At 50.2% G+C, this 17,367-nt stretch overlaps 1 protein-coding gene across 3 annotated transcripts in view; it reads right to left on the bottom strand.

Moving 5' to 3' along the window:
* Positions 1–2,708: 2,708 nt before the first annotated feature.
* The window catches only part of HNF4A (hepatocyte nuclear factor 4 alpha), a 35,514-nt gene continuing 20,855 nt past the window's right edge, over positions 2,709–17,367 (bottom strand). For all 3 annotated transcript variants that reach the window (XM_048072521.2, XM_048072519.2, XM_048072520.2), the window contains exons 3-10: positions 15,887–15,981; positions 13,520–13,626; positions 11,141–11,296; positions 7,432–7,519; positions 6,763–6,918; positions 6,236–6,472; positions 5,408–5,530; positions 2,709–4,746 (exon numbers count right to left, since the gene is read on the bottom strand). In XM_048072521.2, the coding sequence (XP_047928478.1) occupies positions 4,604–4,746; positions 5,408–5,530; positions 6,236–6,472; positions 6,763–6,918; positions 7,432–7,519; positions 11,141–11,296; positions 13,520–13,626; positions 15,887–15,981 (1,105 nt within the window). In that variant the 3' untranslated portion in view covers positions 2,709–4,603. The remainder of the gene's footprint in view (positions 4,747–5,407; positions 5,531–6,235; positions 6,473–6,762; positions 6,919–7,431; positions 7,520–11,140; positions 11,297–13,519; positions 13,627–15,886; positions 15,982–17,367) is intronic.

Here is a 17,367-nt window from a genome sequence, read left to right as displayed (position 1 = left end):
AAATACAGTTCCCAAACCACCTTCCTTCCCAAGACAGTTATACCAAGAGCTCTCCACCTCCAGGGCCTTAGCGGGGAGCACGCTGGTGACCGCAGCAGCCTCTTTTCTCCTACACAGGGCACCGAGCTGCAGGAAGTGACTGCCGTCGTGTTTGTGCCGAGCTCCCCTGCTCACTCTGCACGTAACGAAGCTGACAGTATATTGCCAACTTTATTGGCCCAGCTGGCAATTTTTCAGGTGCTAGGTGTGTTTATGACTGTGAGGGTCACACCTGAATTAGGAATGGGGAGAGGGATTTTAAACGTACCCACACCTTACCCTTCCCTCTCCAGTCTCTCAGAGTGGAAGGGGATTGTGCGGTGCACGGCCTGAATTCCCAAACTGGTTGGTGTTTTTTGCACTCGGCCTTGAAGGAACCGGACAGCCTGGCACTCAGAATTGCCTGGCTCAGCAGTGCCACGTTGCTGAGCTGTCCCAGCTGCCTCTTGTTTTTCATGACTATCTGTGCCTGTGTGTGTACTTGCAAGCTTAATAGCAGCAATAGTTGCTTTTGTCAGAGATGATATGCAGGCCATAAAGCTCATTTGCCATTTTTTTTGTTTATTTGTTTCTTTCCACTGAGATATGAAAGCTGTGGAAAAGGCTCCAAAGCCTGTTGGCGATTTCAGATGAGGGTTATATAAGGAATATGAAAAGAATGCATTTCTTAGTGGCCAGAGTACCTAAAAATACCACTTTTGCAGATCTTTGCTTGAACATCATGAAAATGTCTTGCAGCTGGAGATGCTAATCTCTGGGATAATGTCCTCAGTTTAGGTAGCAAGCACAGAAGAGAACAGTAAAAGGCTCTCTTGTCTAAAAACAATGAAAGGAAGTTGTCTTAAAAGTCAATACTAGTTGTCCTTACAGAAGCCATCCCCTGTGTCATGGGACATTGCCTGCAGGCTCCAGGGAGCCCAGGACGATAAAACACAGCCCATACATGACACGAGCAGTGTCTCAGTGTGATTCCAGGCTGGAGTGACAGAAGAGGTGAGGGCTGTGACTGAGGATGCCGCTTAAGGACAAGGTTGTCTCTGGGGCTGGTTGTGGGTTTTTTTCCAAGGGAGCTGAATCCAGCAATGAGAAAACTCTTGTAGGGACTGCACTGATTTAAGATTAACCAGGTAAAGGGCAACCTTGATAGAACAGTTCACGGGAAGGAATCCAGGAGAATTTATTGCTTCAAAGATTTGATACTGCATATGCAGAGCTATTAGGGCATATATGCAGGTGAAACCAACTGTGGGTCACAGGGTTGCTGTGGCAGACAGAGCAGTCCTGGTTTTTATTCCACATTAAAGGCAAGGAACTAACTCCTTTTCCTTTTCTTGATTAATCACTCAGCCACTGTGTTTGGGCTGATATAACGTGTCTAGCAATGGCATTGGGGTTCTGGATCATCAGCTAGGGAAGGGTGCGCAGGTGCTGGGGTGTGTTGTTCGAGGCCTGCCCTATTCTGGGCCCTTGGTGTCAGAGTGAAAGCAAAATCTAAGTGCTGTCTCCACACAGTCCTCAAACATAGCTGCATCTCAGACCTGCTGACAGTTTTCTCCAACGTGACTGTCACTGGAAGGTCACTGGATGTGCAAGGAGGCTCGTGATGTAAGTAGCAGGCTGGAAAACCAGGCTGCCCCTCAAGCCCTCCTACCTGGGGTGGGACCGTCCTCCTCACTTCACGTTAGGGGCAGGAGGTGGGGGGACATGAAGGGCATCTCCCGTGGGTCAGCGCTGAAAATGCTAGATGTTGTTCCTCCCCAGATACCGAATCCTTATAGCAATCTAGACCTCTCTCCTCTCTTCCTGTTATCTTGCCAGGAATGCTGCAGCTGAGAGCAGGCTCCCGTGATCAGAGCAGGTCATTAAGAGTCTTCTCTAATTGTCAGTGCATTTCTTCACCTTTACAACCGGTGACAAGCTGACTTTCACTTTATTGTCTTATTGTGCCCTATAGGCTCACTCTGCCTTTGACTGCACCTGCTGTCAGCTGTAGGTTGGCTGCATGTGAACCAAAGCAGAATCATTGGCCCAAAGTGCTCAAAAATGTCCCTTAAAATACAAGAGGGACTTAGAAATGAATGGGTTCAAAATGCTAATAACATATTTTAGCTTCCATTGCTTGGCACTCAGAGTGTGGTTAATTGAAATTTTTAAGCTCTTTGGAATCATGGAAGTAAATATTTATTCTTTGTGTGTTTTTTTTTTTAAATGAAAATTGGGGTTGTCATTCAACCTTATGATTCCAGCATACATGGCTTCAAGGACAGACACCAGCTAACATTAGGCTCCCCATGAAATAGTGACAGCTGGCAGTGACATCAAACACTTGTTTTTTAGTTTTTTCCTCAATACACATATGCTTTGTGCTCAGACCAACAGGGAGGTGAGCTCCTGAATTTAGAATAAATCTTCCCAGAAGAAAGAAATCCATCTGTCTGGGAAAAGTTAGAAAATATTTTGGCATTTATTTCTTTTTTTTTTTTTTTAATGAATACAAACTCTAGTGAAGAAATATTCCTCTGTTTCCATTGGAAGGCAGTAACCAGCAAAAATTAATGTACAGTATCGAGGAATGCTCGGTGCAAATGGACCACAATGATTCCCCACAGAGTATCTCTACATACGGGAAGAAAGGTTGCTGCAGTTGGAAAAGACAGCCTGGTTATTACTTTTTTTTTTTTTTTTGCATTTAATCTCCCAATTATAAATAATCAATGTGATTTACAAAATAATTTACAGAAAATGATTGGATTCATCATTGCAATAAATTACTCGGTATAATGCCACCAGCTCTGAGAGACGATACAACACTTCTGACGCCGTCGGCGCAAGGCGAGGTGTTTCACGTTTGCGCTGGCGATCACGGGACAGATCTGCAGCTCCTCTGGTTTGCTGGCTCAGATTCGTCCCCTCTGGGGACCTCTCCCAGGCCCCATTTTAGCTGCAATTCCACCAGCTACGTGTCCCCACAGGGCCAGGACCCACATCACCCCACAGGGCCAGGGCCCGCAGGAACGCAGTCTGTGGTTAGTTAGAGCCGCTGTTGCCCCGGTGCTAAACCAGGATCATTCTCCTTCCTGCTGGATTTTCCAGGGCACAGACGCTGTGCATCTGCTGTCGGCCTTCTCTCACAAAAAACATTCGTTCCGGGGTTTCTCGGCACCCCCGCTGTGGTGCTGCCAAAACTGAACCTGAGGAGAGGCCTGGAGGCCGTGCCGGCAGAGGCAACGGGAGGGCTCCTTGCCTGATTTCAGCTGTAAACCAAAGGTCAAACCTGCGTGGTTTCGGCCCTGGCAGGCCTCAGAGGGTAAAAGAAATAGGCAGGCACAGGGAAACGGGCGCTAGGGAAGGAGCAGTGCAGGCTGGGGCAGACCGAGGGGCTCTGGTGAGACAGGGCCTTTCCCTGACCTCAGTCGGTCTTCGCTGCGGGACTCGAAGCACTATGTTTTGAGGCTCTGCTCTCAAACCCGCTGAGGTCTGGAGGAGCCATAATGAGTTCTTATCGCATTGTGAAGCCCTATAAATCTGTTATCAGCCACTCACTCTAAGCGGAGGGAGTGTCACTGAACTGGACACGTAGATCAGATGGCATGTCTTAGCGTTAAAGCTAAGGGTCTGAGCTGAACTCCTGGGTTACAACACTCCTGGTATTTTGGCAGCCCGAGACCTTGGTCCTATCTCTGAGGCCCAGGCTCTTCTCACCCTCACAGCCTGTGCTGGGGTGGCCCCATCCTATGAATCCCCTGAATCCCACAGTCCCCTAACTTCCCAGGCTGGGTGGCGAGGAGGCAGCGGTGTCAAGGAATGACCTGGCTGCCTCTCTGAGCCCTGTGGTGGGAAAGCAGCCATGGCATGGAAATAGCAAAACCCCTCAAATACAGCAAGATACCAATGGTGGAAAATCCCAGTGGGCCAGATTTTGTGCCTGTATAAGCTGAAAAGGTTTGGTAGACCTGGCTGGGGGCTTAGTTTGCTGAAGGGTGACCATGGGAAGATCTGGGGTGAGCTGAGGCTGAGGGGCCGTTCTCTCAGCGCTGCCTGGGAAAATCCCAGTGTGCTTCACCTGCAGCGATGCTCCTGGGGGAGCTTCCACCTCTGAAAAGTCTGGCAGGACGGGGGCTGTCTGGGGAGCTGGCATGGCTGCAGGTGGAAGCCCTCCTTCTGCACAGCACAGTGTCTTAGTTTGGAGAATCGCTTGTTCGCAGGATCTGGTGTATGCTGAGCCGACGCAGAGAGGCAGCAATGGGGGAACAGCCAGCTGCACGGTCCCCAGCCAGTCCCTGCAAACCTCCCGATGGAGGCAGACAGAAATCTGGCCCTTCTTACGAGGAATGAGGGTTTCAGTAAGGCTTCAACCTTAGTTCTGTGACTCGAGGCTCTCCGTGGCACGCGCTGCCCGTAGCTGCAGGAAGACAGCTTTGGTAGTGGTGGACTAGTCCAATAAGCAAGTCCGTGTGTTTGTGCCCGAGGACTTCTGGATGGCTTCTCTTTTCACAGTGACAGAGTCAGCTTGGGCTTTTCTCCCACACGGTCTTCTAAACGAGGCCAGCTGGTCTGCAGCTTGCTAGATGACCTCCTGTTTTGTGATGGCAGGCTGTGGGATGGAGCTGGGCTGTTTCGCCACGGTTGCGATGGCTCCGGGCAGCAGCTTGTACTGCTCTGGCCCTGAGCCCGCGGGTGGAGACGGCTGGGGAGTTTCTGGAGTTGCTACAGAGAGAGACACAAAATTAGGAGAGGGCCACATGGACCTGATGGCAATGGGATCTATCCCCTGTCCGAGCTAGGTTCAGGTGGAAGCCAGACAAAGGCTCCGTAGCAAAACGATAGCCCCTAATGGCCGGTGTGTTGGCTGCAGGGCAGCTCTGACATTGGGGCCTGGTTAGATGCCCTGGGAGAGCCACAGTAATGGACATTGAATGAGGGGAGCTACTGGTCTTTCAGCCTGTACTGGCCACAATTTTTGGTCAGCTGAGGTTGTTTCAGCCCAAATTCCCATGTGGTAACCTTTTGTGTTGGATCAGATTCTCCTGTGTTTTTGCAGAGGGCGAAGTGAGGTGTGTTTGGACCATTCAAGGCAAGGGGAGCCTTTCCACTGATCTCAGCAAGCACTGGGTGGGATCATTCATCTCTTTATTTAAAGGGCTATGTAAAAATTACAGTCTGCCAGGGAACATCTTGTTGAATCAGTCTATCCTACTCTGATCTAATCCACTTCTCTGTTTGTCTTTCCCTCCTTTCTGCATTCTGTCGCAGACTTTTATCAGAGACTGTCTTGCATCGAAATTTCCTTGCAAGGTAGAAACTACCTCCACACACTGGAAAGCTCTCAGTTTTTCCCGGGGGCTCCCCTCCCTCTGGCGATACTCACACATCTGCCCATTGTGCATCTGAGGAGGCATTGTGTTGGCCACAATGACGTTTGTTCCCAGGTTCTCCTGGATCAGGTGAGGGTGCAGGGGGTGGTGAGCATGCGGCGTTTCACTTGATGAACCTACAAACGTGCATATCACATTAGCTGCCACTACAGCAACAGAGACATCTCAGATGGGCGGAAACGCACTGCACCAAAATGCCCAGGCCTCCCCAGCAGTTGTGCACGATCAGCTTGTACCTGTGTGATCAGAGCACACATCTTTCTCCACGGATGCCTTGGGCTCAGTAACCCTGCCTGCTGCCTGCATTTACTTTTATATAGGGTTACGTTCCTCTCCTCTTGAGACACGTTTCTGTGGTAAAAAATACCACAGTGGCAACTTCTCTCTCTCTGTGTTTGTCTTTTTCATTTTTTTTCCCATTGGATGCTTCCAGTAGAAAATACGGGATGCACTTTCAAGCTGATCTTTCAGACCCTTTAGTTTTGACGACTCCCTTCTGACAGAGGAGGATTAGCGAAACAGCTGGCTGGTAGGAGTCTGGGGGTTGCACTGTGAAACTAGTCTATGTGCAGAGGGTTGGGGATTCCTCTCTGTAAGTAGTTGCACAGGTAAAGCATCTCTTTAGGTGAATAGAAACGGAGTACTCTGTGTTATCACTGCAAACGCCAGGAGGATAAGATTGCATGCATGTCAAAGGGCTGACCTGCAGACGGGATGGATCTCCACCTTTTTCAGATGGAGAATGATGGCTGTGAGGGTTCCCAAGGGAATGGTGATCAGGGGGCACTGGAAGGCCTCTTGCAGGACCCTCAAACACTCACCTCCCAGCAGCATCTCCTGCAGCAGGTTGTCAATCTTAGCCATGCCGAAGAGCTTGACAAACTGGATCTGCTCTATCATCTGCCAGGTGATGCTCTGCAGCACGGGCAGCAGCAGCAGCAGCTCCCCGAAGCGGCCCCGTGAGTCGTACTGCCTGTCATTGATGTAGTCCTCCAGGCTGACCTGCACCTGGTACCGCATCCGCTTGATCTTGGAGGGGTCACTCAGTCCTTTGGCATCTGAAACAACCCACAGAGCAAACTGTCCAGGCTGCTTCCCTAGGAACTGTCCTTCAGTAATAACATGAATTCTGGGCACAGGCTGAGGTGAGCTGTCTCTGATTCTCTACTGTCTGTGGCAGTGGACATTGTTTTTCTTCTTAGGCTGACTTCACCCCTCCCTCTATGAACAGTTTGGCCCCAAGAGGACACCAGGTGGCACTTCCACAGCTCACAACTAGTATTAGTTGGCATAACACCAACTAGTTCCCTTTGACGATGAGCCTTGCCTGCTGCAAGCTGGAGCATACCTGGGTCAAAGAAGATGATGGCTTTCAAGCAGGCGTATTCATTATCATCTATCTGCAGCTCCTGGAAGGGGAGGACCAGCTCGTCCAGGATGCGGATGGCCACGCGGCTGACCTCCACCAGTTCGGGGCAGTTCCGTGGGATGATATGGTCGTTTCCTTTGGACAAGCAGCACAGAGACCATCACCTCGTCATTGCCCAAGACATCAGAAGGGTGGCAAGGAGTTCAAAACCCAAGTAACCAATGTTGAGATAATTTTGGGATGGAAGCCTTAAGAATTTCCTGCTTCTGCCCTTTCCCTAGCATGGCCCACCAGAAATGCTGATCTTTGCTGCCAGAGCAGCCTCTCCTCCCTTAGGAGTCACTCAAGCAAGGAGAAGCTGATTTGAGGAGCAAGATCTTCTTCCTCAATCACACCACAACCTGCTTACACTGACCTGAGGGGGCAGTGGGGATGTTCATTGTCACCCACCTATGCCACAGCAACGTGCCATGGCCTGGGTGTGAATGTGTGTCAGGCCTGGCTGTACCCAAAGGTTGTGCTGGGCTCCTTAAAAGCTCAAGCACCTGCAAAAAGGGTGTCCTGCAAACACTGAACCACACACTCCTTTATCCCGGCTGGGAAGCTTAGCAGAAGCAGATCGGCAGGGAGCAGAAGTGCACTCTTTACCTAGCAGCAAGACATCCTTGAACACCATGGACCTCTTGGCAACTCCCAGTAACAGATGTTCGCCTGCATGTGCTCGCAGCAGTGCCACCTGCAAGGGTAGGAACAAGTTACTTGGGTGGCGCACAGACAGACACACAAGGCTGTGATTTCATGTAAGCAGCAGAGGAAGCCCAGAATCTGTGTTACGCTCAAGAATGAGGAGCGAGAGCCTCTCTCTACTCACAGTCAGAGGAAAAGGCCAAAAATGGTTTGCTTCTGTGAATAAAGAGCTCTAAATCCAGCAGAACCAGTAGATAGTAGACAGCACCTGAAGCATCCTCTATTCGTGGCACATGTCATGAGGAAGACCCTGCTAGAGTGTCCCAGGACCGTGTGCCAGCAGCGGCACGTGTTCACAGTGGGCAGTTTACAGCCAAGGCAGCTCCTGCCAAGTGCAGAACCAGGGGTGATGCTCCAGCTCCGGCCTGGGACGTGGGGAGAGGCACGATCCAGTGCTCTGCACCCAGCGTGATATTAGAGGTGGGGAGAGCTGCCCTTCCTCTGGCTAGATGTGTGGGAGGGGAAAGTGAGTGAGTGCTTAGGAACATAAGGCTCCATCTCAGGAGAGACTGGGCGAAACCGTGAGCGCCGTGGAGGAAGGCAGTGGAGAGACTGCAGAGCAGCCTGGTCGCGGGGTGGGATGGGGCTGCAGGGCCCTACCGGGGCAGCACGGGGGGATTCCTGTAACCCAGCCCACGTGCATCGTGCACCTCGCTGAAAGCTCCCTGCTGCACTCAGTGACCTGGTGTCGGAGGCCCAGGAATGAGTCTCCCCGAGGTGCCTGTGTGAGGGGAGATGAGGCTTTTGCTGTCTCTCGCAGGACCAAGGAGGATGGCTGCTGTGTCTCTGGGCAGTGCCCACAGGGACCCACGTCCACTGGCTGGGGGGGGTCACCCTCTGGTCATTTGTTCCCTCCGCAGCAGTGGGCGTTTGGGCCAGGGAAGCCAAAGGGATGTTTTTCTGCCTTGGCGTTAATGATTGAAGTGTTTCATTTTACACCCTTCATTGGCTCCTGAGAATGTTCTGAATCTTTTGCCCTCCTTCGGTTAAAAATTTCAGAGATTTAGGCAGAAACAGAAGTTAACAATTGGACAGCCTGACGTGGAGGCTCCTTAATATCCAGCCAGGAAACTCTGCTGAAGAAAACAATCATTAAACATTAAAGGAGAGATTCTGAAAAGTTTGTCCTGATGGGAATGGTCCCCTTTTCCAGTGTGTTATCTCTCAGCATCCGACAAAGCCAAGCAAAGTCCTACCCTACCAGAAATGTCAGGAAAGTGTGTCACCTATGGAAGAAAGTGCTGATTAAAAAAGATGCTGATGTCTGAGAGATGTTTTTTTTTTTTTTCTTTTTTCTAGGGGGTGTAAAAGAGTTATGCAAAATAAACAGAGTGGAGGTCCTTGCAAAAAGGCTATGCACACATGATGTTGGGGAACCTTTATCTGTATGCCAAAATCTAGCCTCTCTCTATCGCTATCCAAACATGGGTGGGTGTGCTAACTGAGCTGCTCGTAATTAGCAGAGCTGCACAAAGCTGAGCTTTCCCATCTGCTGAAAATTTGAGAAGGTTGGAAAGACTGCAAGTCCCAGTGGGGAACAAACCCCTCATGTGGAAATTTCCTGCCTAATACAAATTCAAGAAAAGCTCAGGTTGGAAGCACCATTTTTGTGTCCATACAATTTACTTTAAAGTTAAACTAAACTACTTCAGCAAAGCAAAAACATCTTAACTGTTCTTTGTTCTTGCAGTGATCACCCTCAGACACATCGTTCCATTGTCAACTAGGATAAATATAAAAGTTGTAACACCATGAAGTAGAACTTTAACGATAAATATAAAAGTTGTAACACCACAAAGTAGAACTTTAACTTTGATATGGAATGGTTTGCCCCACCAAACCCAGTACTCTGACATTTTGGTGCAGAGGAAAAATGAGTTGGGTGTGACCTTTCCTATAAATATGCTGGCAGAGATGATTCATTCTCAGGCAGCATTTTAATGGCAGCGTCACAGCGTTTCCCAACATTACATGTTCCCACCGGACATGTCTTGACCAGCTCTCATGCCCCTTGGGCAATCAGCTCATGTGTATTTTTGTTCATTCCTGCTCCCTGGCATGTCTGTCCTTCTTCCTGCACTCCCCTGAGTATTTGCTGTCTCTGTTCTCACACTGTCCCTCGAAAGCACGCATGTCATTAACTGGTTAGGCTTAATGCAGCACAGTCTTTCCTTTCAAGCCCTTTGGGACAGATCGGGAACTGCTCATCACGGGGGAGCTGCTCATGGAAGTCGTAACAGACCTCTTTCTGTGGCGTGTTCCACGCGTGGCCTTTCCCCTCTGGGAAGGCAGCGTTCAGACAGTCTCTTCTAGAGGTTTTGTTTTCATCTTCTGAAAGGTTTGACAGCCCTGCAATTGTAAAATGAGCTCAGGTAGAAATTGCTGTAGTTTGCAGAGTTGTTAACTGGGTTTACTGCCTCTGTTCCAAATGGCAGAAGGGGTTATGCCGAGCTGCCCCAAGCCTCCGCTGGGCTGCAGCCTGTTTGCTGTGTAAATGTCATTTGCTGTTGGATTCCATTTTGTTTTTCATAATTTTTCTGTTGTATTTGCCTTAGGAGTTTAGCAGACTATCATTTTAAACAATTTAGCACTTTCACACAACAGACAAAAATAATGGAATTAACTGTGCTTTAAAAAATCATTAGATTCCCTGGAGCTCTGGGCTGCTGAATTTTTACTGAAGACCTCAGTTTTAGCATCGGGGGGGGAGTTTCATCAGCTGGATACTCTCTGGAACTGGGCTGGAGACTAATCCTAGATGAAGAGGACCTAGGCTGGTTTTGTGACTGAACCGTAGCTATATTGGAAATGCCTTCCTACAAGTGACAGGAGCTGTGCTGGCCGCTGCCAGAAGTGTCCCTTCCCACTGGAGCTCCCCCACCATCCTCACATACTGTTCGAGCCAGGACGCACATCATGTCCTGTGACATCTGGTCTGAAATTTAGACTTAGCTGAAGATAGCTCTTTGTGTCTCTTTGATGCAGCGTGAGATCTTGCAGTACAGTTTTACAGAGGAATTCAAACGCACGGTGCTTATCTTGGTTAGGAAATCCATAAATATCATTTTAGTTATTTGTGTTAAGTGTAAATATATTCCTGCTTTTTAGCTCTGAAGAGAGATTTTCTTATTGCCTTGGGAGCAAAATAGTGTTTAGTTTCAATAACTTCATGCTAGGAGAATGAATACCAACATATCCTCAGGCAAGAAACAGAAAGAAAGATAGGTAGATTTGTTTTTAAGTCTTGAGCAGGCTTTAGGTGAGAATTCCTGCTAATTCTGATTACCCTGAGCATTTGTATAGCACTTCAGGTTTTTCAAAGTGCTGCATAAACTATAATCAATCAATAATCGACTGATAGATCCATACAAAATGCTCGCCTGATTGTGTGCCTAATTTCAGCTCACTGTTACCACGCCTGTGCTCATCGACTGATCAGTTGCGCATGCAAATGCCCTGCGCGGGCATTGTATGTACGCGGCTCCCAATCAGCCGCAGCAGCCCGATAACGGAGCGAACAATGCGCATTTTCTTTGAAGGTCTCGGCTCTCATTCGTTTCCCAGCCGCCTTCGTCGGGGCAGAGCGAGGCGGGTGGCCGCGGGCACTCACCTGGTCGTCCAGGGGCAGCTCGCAGAAGGCGGGGATGTACTTGGCCCACTCCACCAGCACCAGCAGCTGCTGCTTCATGGACTCGCAGACGTCAGCGATGTTGGCGATCTTCTTCCCTCGGATGTCTCCGTTCATCACGGGAACCGGGGATGATATCTGGAAGGAAAGAAAGGATCCTTCAGCTTTCGGTGCCGCCGAGGGAACGCAGACAGGAAAATCCCAGGCCTGGGAGGCTCAGGGTTGTGTGTTGATGCAGACTCCAGAGGTGAGATGATTACTTTTTTCTGCTGAACATCCAGCCTCCAGAATATGCAGCACAGTTCACTTCAAATTGAGGTCAATTTAGGGATCTGTGAATAAGAAATGTTGCAAAGCTGGGACCGTGGATCATCTTGGTAAACTGTCATGCCTTGAATAGTCCGAATTCAGTAGAATTCAGTAGAATTACAGTACGAATGCTTCCAAAGCCAAGATCTTCCTCCCACTGAACAAATGTGCTCAGTCAAGATCCAAGAGGGAATGAAGGGGCTCATGTAGCAGTCAGCCTTTCCCTCTTGGTGTCCCTCTAACCCCCCCCCACATGAATTTAAGCCTTTTTTTGCAAAACTACACATGTGCAAACATGCCCACAACGCAGATCCCTTTTCTTCGTGGAGAATTATTTGGGATTGCAGAGGCAAATGGGGCCATTTCATATGTAAAGGAGAAGCCTGACAACTCTGCAAGTCCCTTCACCCAGAGAAAGAACATCTCCCCCAAACCAGGCACCCAGCCTCCTGCCTGGTTCTCATGCATAGCTGCTCACCCAGCTCATCTGAAAATTTGCCCTTAGTCACTACTTTATCCTCATGCTTCTGTAAGCAATTAACTCAACCCCGTCACTGCCCTCTGCCTGCCCTGTCCGCTCATGTACAACATCAGCTCTTCCTGTCCTGTTCCTGCCAGCATTTTCAGCTTGGACCCTGCCAGCCTCCCTAAGGAAATGGAGTTCAAATGCCATCTGCATTTATTTTTTTTTTCAGGTTGCATTACCTGGAAGCTCTCCAGCTCTAGAGCTATTATTGAATAAATAAGATTGTAAAAATCTCACCACGTATTACCCTAATCAGAGAGCCCCGGAAGGCTTAGCAAATAAATAAAGACCTCTGAATGAGTGACCCAAGATCTTGGAGAAAACAGCTCCTCAGCAGTATCTTGTTCTAATTACTAGGAACATAAAAGTTACCAATTAGTGTGCCGGAGCCTGCCTTGTTTAATGAGTCTGTCTGTGCTCTGTGGGAGAGCAACAGCTCCCCTGGATTTGTCAATGGCTGTAGTTTTATCAGCAGACCCCACTCAAGCCTTACATGTCATGTCACTGCAGGGCCCAGAAATGCCCTTGTAGGTCTGGTGACTTGAGATCCCGTTATCTCACCTCTCCAGGAGCAGCACCAATGTTATTTTTGGAGGGTATATAAATACATTAGGACCTGTGTAGGACAAAGTGAGACATGGGATGACAGTGGCTACACTGCTGCTGTCAAGGCTTGGCCCTTAGCCCTTCTGACATCCCCTCTTCAAGGAGAAGGACCTTACAGCCTGAGCCCGGAGCCCAGAGCGCGGCGTGTCCTGTCCTGGGGCATCTCCCTGGTCAGTCTGAGGGCAACATGAGCCTTGGAGCAAGGAAGAACATGGGCCACCAATTTGAACCCATCTTTGTTTTCAGGAGGACAAGGAGTGCTGCTCTCCTCAGCTCGCACAAAGGTTGGCTGCTCCTGCCTCCAGCCACAGCCCTGCCCTCGCCATGGCCTGTGAACTCATGTCCTGTCCTGTGTCCTCCCACACAAAGCCAATTTGACATACACTGTGTGCAGACTTTTAAACTGGAGTCCTCTTTTCAGTGAACGCTCTAGGAAATAAGTTTTGGCAGCATGTTTGTGGCAATGAGGAATTTCAAGCAAACACTGGAAAGAATATCTGCATAAAAAAGCACGAAACCGATTCCTTGTGAAACTGTGCAGGAAGCTAGAAACCAGGAGTTCCTAACAGGCATCGGGGAAAGGAAACTGCCTGTGCAAGGCCAGCCCCTCAGCTGGCAGAGACTGCTGCAGCAATTTGGATTGCTGGATTGCAATGACTTTCCCCTGTTTTCTTCCAGCAGGCTCTCCAGCCTGCGTGTGCCCCACATTGCCTATTATTACAGCGCAGCTCCAGACCAAGGACCATTAAGGGGAAGGTTTCAGGTAACAAATGCCTTGAAAAACCAGCGCTGAGTTGGCAGATAAGTTGCTTAGAAAAGAGGCAGGGATTTGAGGACTCAGCTATTAAATACTCACCAGGCCCTAGTGGCCAGATAGTGCCTGGTGCTTGTGAATTTGCCAGAGAAGAAAGAAGAGGTACCTGCTGTGCCAGGACTTCTGCCTGCAGTAAGACATTGATGGAGGGCAAGCTGCTGTCTTCATAACTTGATCTCCGGGTGCTGATTCGGTCCCGTTCGTTTTGTACAGCTGCAAGAGAGTATTTTGGCACAGCTGCAGGTTGTTCATGGAAATGCACAGCAAAAACTATCACAGTATTTTGGCATTGCCTTTCGCAGTGCTTTGGACTGCTTCCTGAGCTGCAGTTTCCCAGCTTCCCAGCCTGGCAGGGCAGGGTGCAGCTGTCTCTGGGTTGTGATGTGATGCCTGCGAGAGCTGACTACATTTAGTCATTCTGTTTCGCGTTGCCTTTGTTAGGCTTTCCTGAGACTGGGGTGTTTCAGAGCTCAAGGACTTGGTTCGAAACCTGCAGAGTTCAACGGGAGAGTTTCATTTCAAAGGATCTGGCTCTCAGGTTTTTGATTTCAAGATATAGGATCAGTCTCTTAGAGGAATCTCTGAGACTGTGGCCATGCTCATACACGGAGCCCCCATACGTGCGAAATTGAGCAGTTGAGTACCTGCACGGCTATTTTGTCTGTCCATGCGACTTCTGTGAGCTGCATTTGGGAAGCTCCTGCACTGGGTAGGTGCAGTTTGCGAACCTCTCTCTCAGCTACGATAAGGAAGAAAATGTAAAACAGCTCCTTTGTATCTATCCAGAGCAACAATGCTCTCATACCTTAACACAAAGAGAGTCCCAGGACAGGTATCACCCCGGCATGCCTCCCTGCTTGGTCTGCTCTTGAGCAGGACCTGAGCTCCAAGTCTGAGCGGCAGCAGCAGCCGGAGCAGCAGCAGGAATGCTGAGGAGGAGAATTTGCCTCTCTGTCTGCTCCGAGGCCGTGGGCTGGCCATAACTCACCACGGCCAAGCCAGTCACCCAAAGCCATCTGCTCAAATAAGGTATTGATCGACGGCAGGGGAAACAGAACAGTCTCTGCCTTAGGCTCTTGGCTCTCTGGATTGATACGTTCTCAATGTATAAATCCGCCTGATAAAAAGCAATAATGAGGCTGGGCCAGAAGCAAAGCCCTGCAGTCAGCGGCTGTAAATAGGAGCTCTCAAGGTTATGCCGCTTGTTATCAGTAGCAGGCCCCCGAGTTCAGTCACGCCATGATGTTTTCCAAATGTTTGCTCAGTATTAGCTGGTCATGCACCTAATGTAACTTCTATTGAATATTAACAGACAGCAGCAGAGCTCTGGGCACAGGATGAGCGGGCTCTGCGGGGAGAGGAGGATTCCTATGTTCTTCAGGAAAAGTCAAGCCCCGTTCCTTGCAACACCTCATCCGCTTTAACGGGGGTGAAATGTTCCTGCTCGGAGAACTTCCCACAGACCAGTGTTCCCGGGGCAGGGCCTTGGTGCCTCCACCAGCAGGGTCACCAGCGGGACCACCGGCAGCCCCAGGTGCCCTCGCTGCTGTGAGTGCTTCTGAGAAGCGAGCAGGGCTGAGCAGGGGGTGAATCCTGCCCCGCCGTGGCTGGGGCAGGGGACCCAGAAGGACTGCAGAGACAGAGATGCAGGCAAGTCTGTGGGGTGCTCCTGGGCCATGCAGGCAGGCGGATGCCTTAACTCATTTTGAGTAGAGGTATAGTTGAAATGCTCCACCTTGCTCTGGGTCCTTCCTGCCATGGCTGATGTATCAGATAAAACTCAGCTGTCTACAGAGGGCCAACAAGAACCTACAGGCACATGAGGAAACAAAGGGGCAAAATGATAGCTGCACCCTTTGCTGGAGGCACCTGTCCCGCTGTGGATCTGATGGTGACTAGGCACTAGCACTGACAGCAACGTTCCCAAAGTGTTTCCGAATTGTCCAGGCCTTCTTTGAAGTTCCTGCATCTCACTGGTGTTAAGAAGCGTTCCCAGGTCGCTCAGATGTGGGAGCAGAGGTGATGTGTGTGTCAGTGTGAGAGTGCGCTAAAGAGCCACGGGTGCCATGGGCATGGCCCTGTGGCACCCTCCTGGCTGTCTATGCTGACCCCTGAAAAGGGCCTCTGAAATTGAATTCAGGAGCACACAGGGTCCCTGTGCTTTGCTTGGAAGCTTAATTGACTGTTGGGATGAGAGCTGCTTGCAAAGCCCTGGTACAGATGGCAGCAGGGCAGGTTGGGCATGTGCAGGGCTCATGATGAGGGGACAAAACTCCCCCTAACACCCAGTGATGGAGGCCTGGTTCCATGCAGAGGGGAGCACTATGGAAGGAAGACAGGGCTAAGCTGGCTGAGCGAGCGTGCCCACGAACCGGCGGGGACTGGCCTTTGGCTGCGAGGGCTTCCTCAGACAGACAGACAGACAGCGTGACCGCTGCTGAGGGCAGCACGGGGAAGCCACGCCGTGACCCACCTTCCTTCTTCATTCCTGCTCGGAAGCACTTCTTAAGCCTGCAGTATCGGCACTGGTTTCTTTTGTCTTTGTCTACCACGCACTGCCTGTTAAACCTGGGAAGAAACAGAGGTGTGAGGAGCAGCAAGACGGAGCCTGTTACAGAAATGAGGTGACAGGACAAGGCAGAGCCCCAGGCTCCATGATACACTCAGAGCAGATTCCTTGAGGCTCACCCTGAGAAAGGAGCCCCAGTCTGTGCCACTTCCACGCTTGCTTTAATCTGAACTGATTAAAACTGAGCACCTCAGCCCTCTGCTCTACCCCTGGCTGAGCAATAAGGACAAGCTAGATCTGACAGTCACACGCAGGAGCTCAGGCTGCTGCTCTACATGCTGGCCACGAGGCAGAGGGTACTTGAGATGGAGCAACAAGCCCCAGGGAAGTTCAAATTGTGAGCCAGGAGGGTCAGAGCCACCTTGGTAACCTCTATGGTAAGCTGGAATCCAGTTAGAAGGGAGGAAGAATGCCTTTATTATGAATTTAAAAAAAGGATAGATGTGAGTTTAAGTCCCTGAATCTTCCCAAGGTAGTGTGGGATCCAAGGAGATTGCTCCTGACCTCTGGACAGCTCTGCAGTCACCTGTGCTTCAGAGAGGAGATGGGAAGCAGCCAGGTCCTGCCCTACACACTTGTACTACCACATTGATCACACGTGAGGGTACATAAACTGATCTCCCATGTGTGGTTCTTGTATGCAACACAAGCCGGGTAGCCATTTGCAGCAGGAATTTCACTTGCAAATTTGCTCTAATTTGCTGCTGATTGATCGAGCTTGCAAAGCAAAGACAAAGGCATACAGAACTGGGAAAGGGCTCCCAGCCATGCCGAGTTCTGTAGCTTTTGAAAAGGCTTGTTTCTGCTGTGCTTCTGGAAGCCCCAAGCCAAGATCTCCTCAAACGGATGACTGAAAGCAGCCCTTTAAGCATTTGTGTAACACTTATGTAGAAGGTCTAGCGTCAAAAGAGCGGGGCACCCGGGCTTTTCTCACTGGAGCTGTGTGGAGGGGGCTCCCTGGGCAGCCAGGCTAAATAACCCTGGGGTGCAGGCAAAAATATGTTTCACATGCTAAATCTGGGGCTTCTTTCCGTCACCCAGATTTCAGAGTCATGTTGCTGTTCACGCTGTCCAAGTGGCTGTCAGGACACCAGGAGTGGACCACTCCAAGATCCTGAGGGAGTCAGACACGCTGAGCTGAGGATTCCTCAATTTCCACTGCGACTCCAGGTCTCGGTCGCTCAGAGCAGCGAGCAGGCAAGTCACAGCCACTGGTGGCATGGGAGAGCCGTGGGCCTCCTGCCAGCAGCACCAGGTGAAGTGTGTGAGGTGCACGAGCGGCGCGCATGTCTCATCCCGTCACGGGACGCGCAGCCACGTGCACACCGCGTTACCCAACTTGTTGCCTCTTTAGGTGCTCAGAGAGCGCAGCAGGGAGATGGCAG

The sequence above is a fragment of the Anser cygnoides genome, chromosome 16 (assembly GCF_040182565.1).
Source record: "Anser cygnoides isolate HZ-2024a breed goose chromosome 16, Taihu_goose_T2T_genome, whole genome shotgun sequence".
NCBI lineage: Eukaryota > Metazoa > Chordata > Aves > Anseriformes > Anatidae > Anser > Anser cygnoides.
The sequence above is the reverse complement of the archived record's forward strand: the minus strand, read 5'-3'. Positions and strand labels throughout refer to the sequence as shown.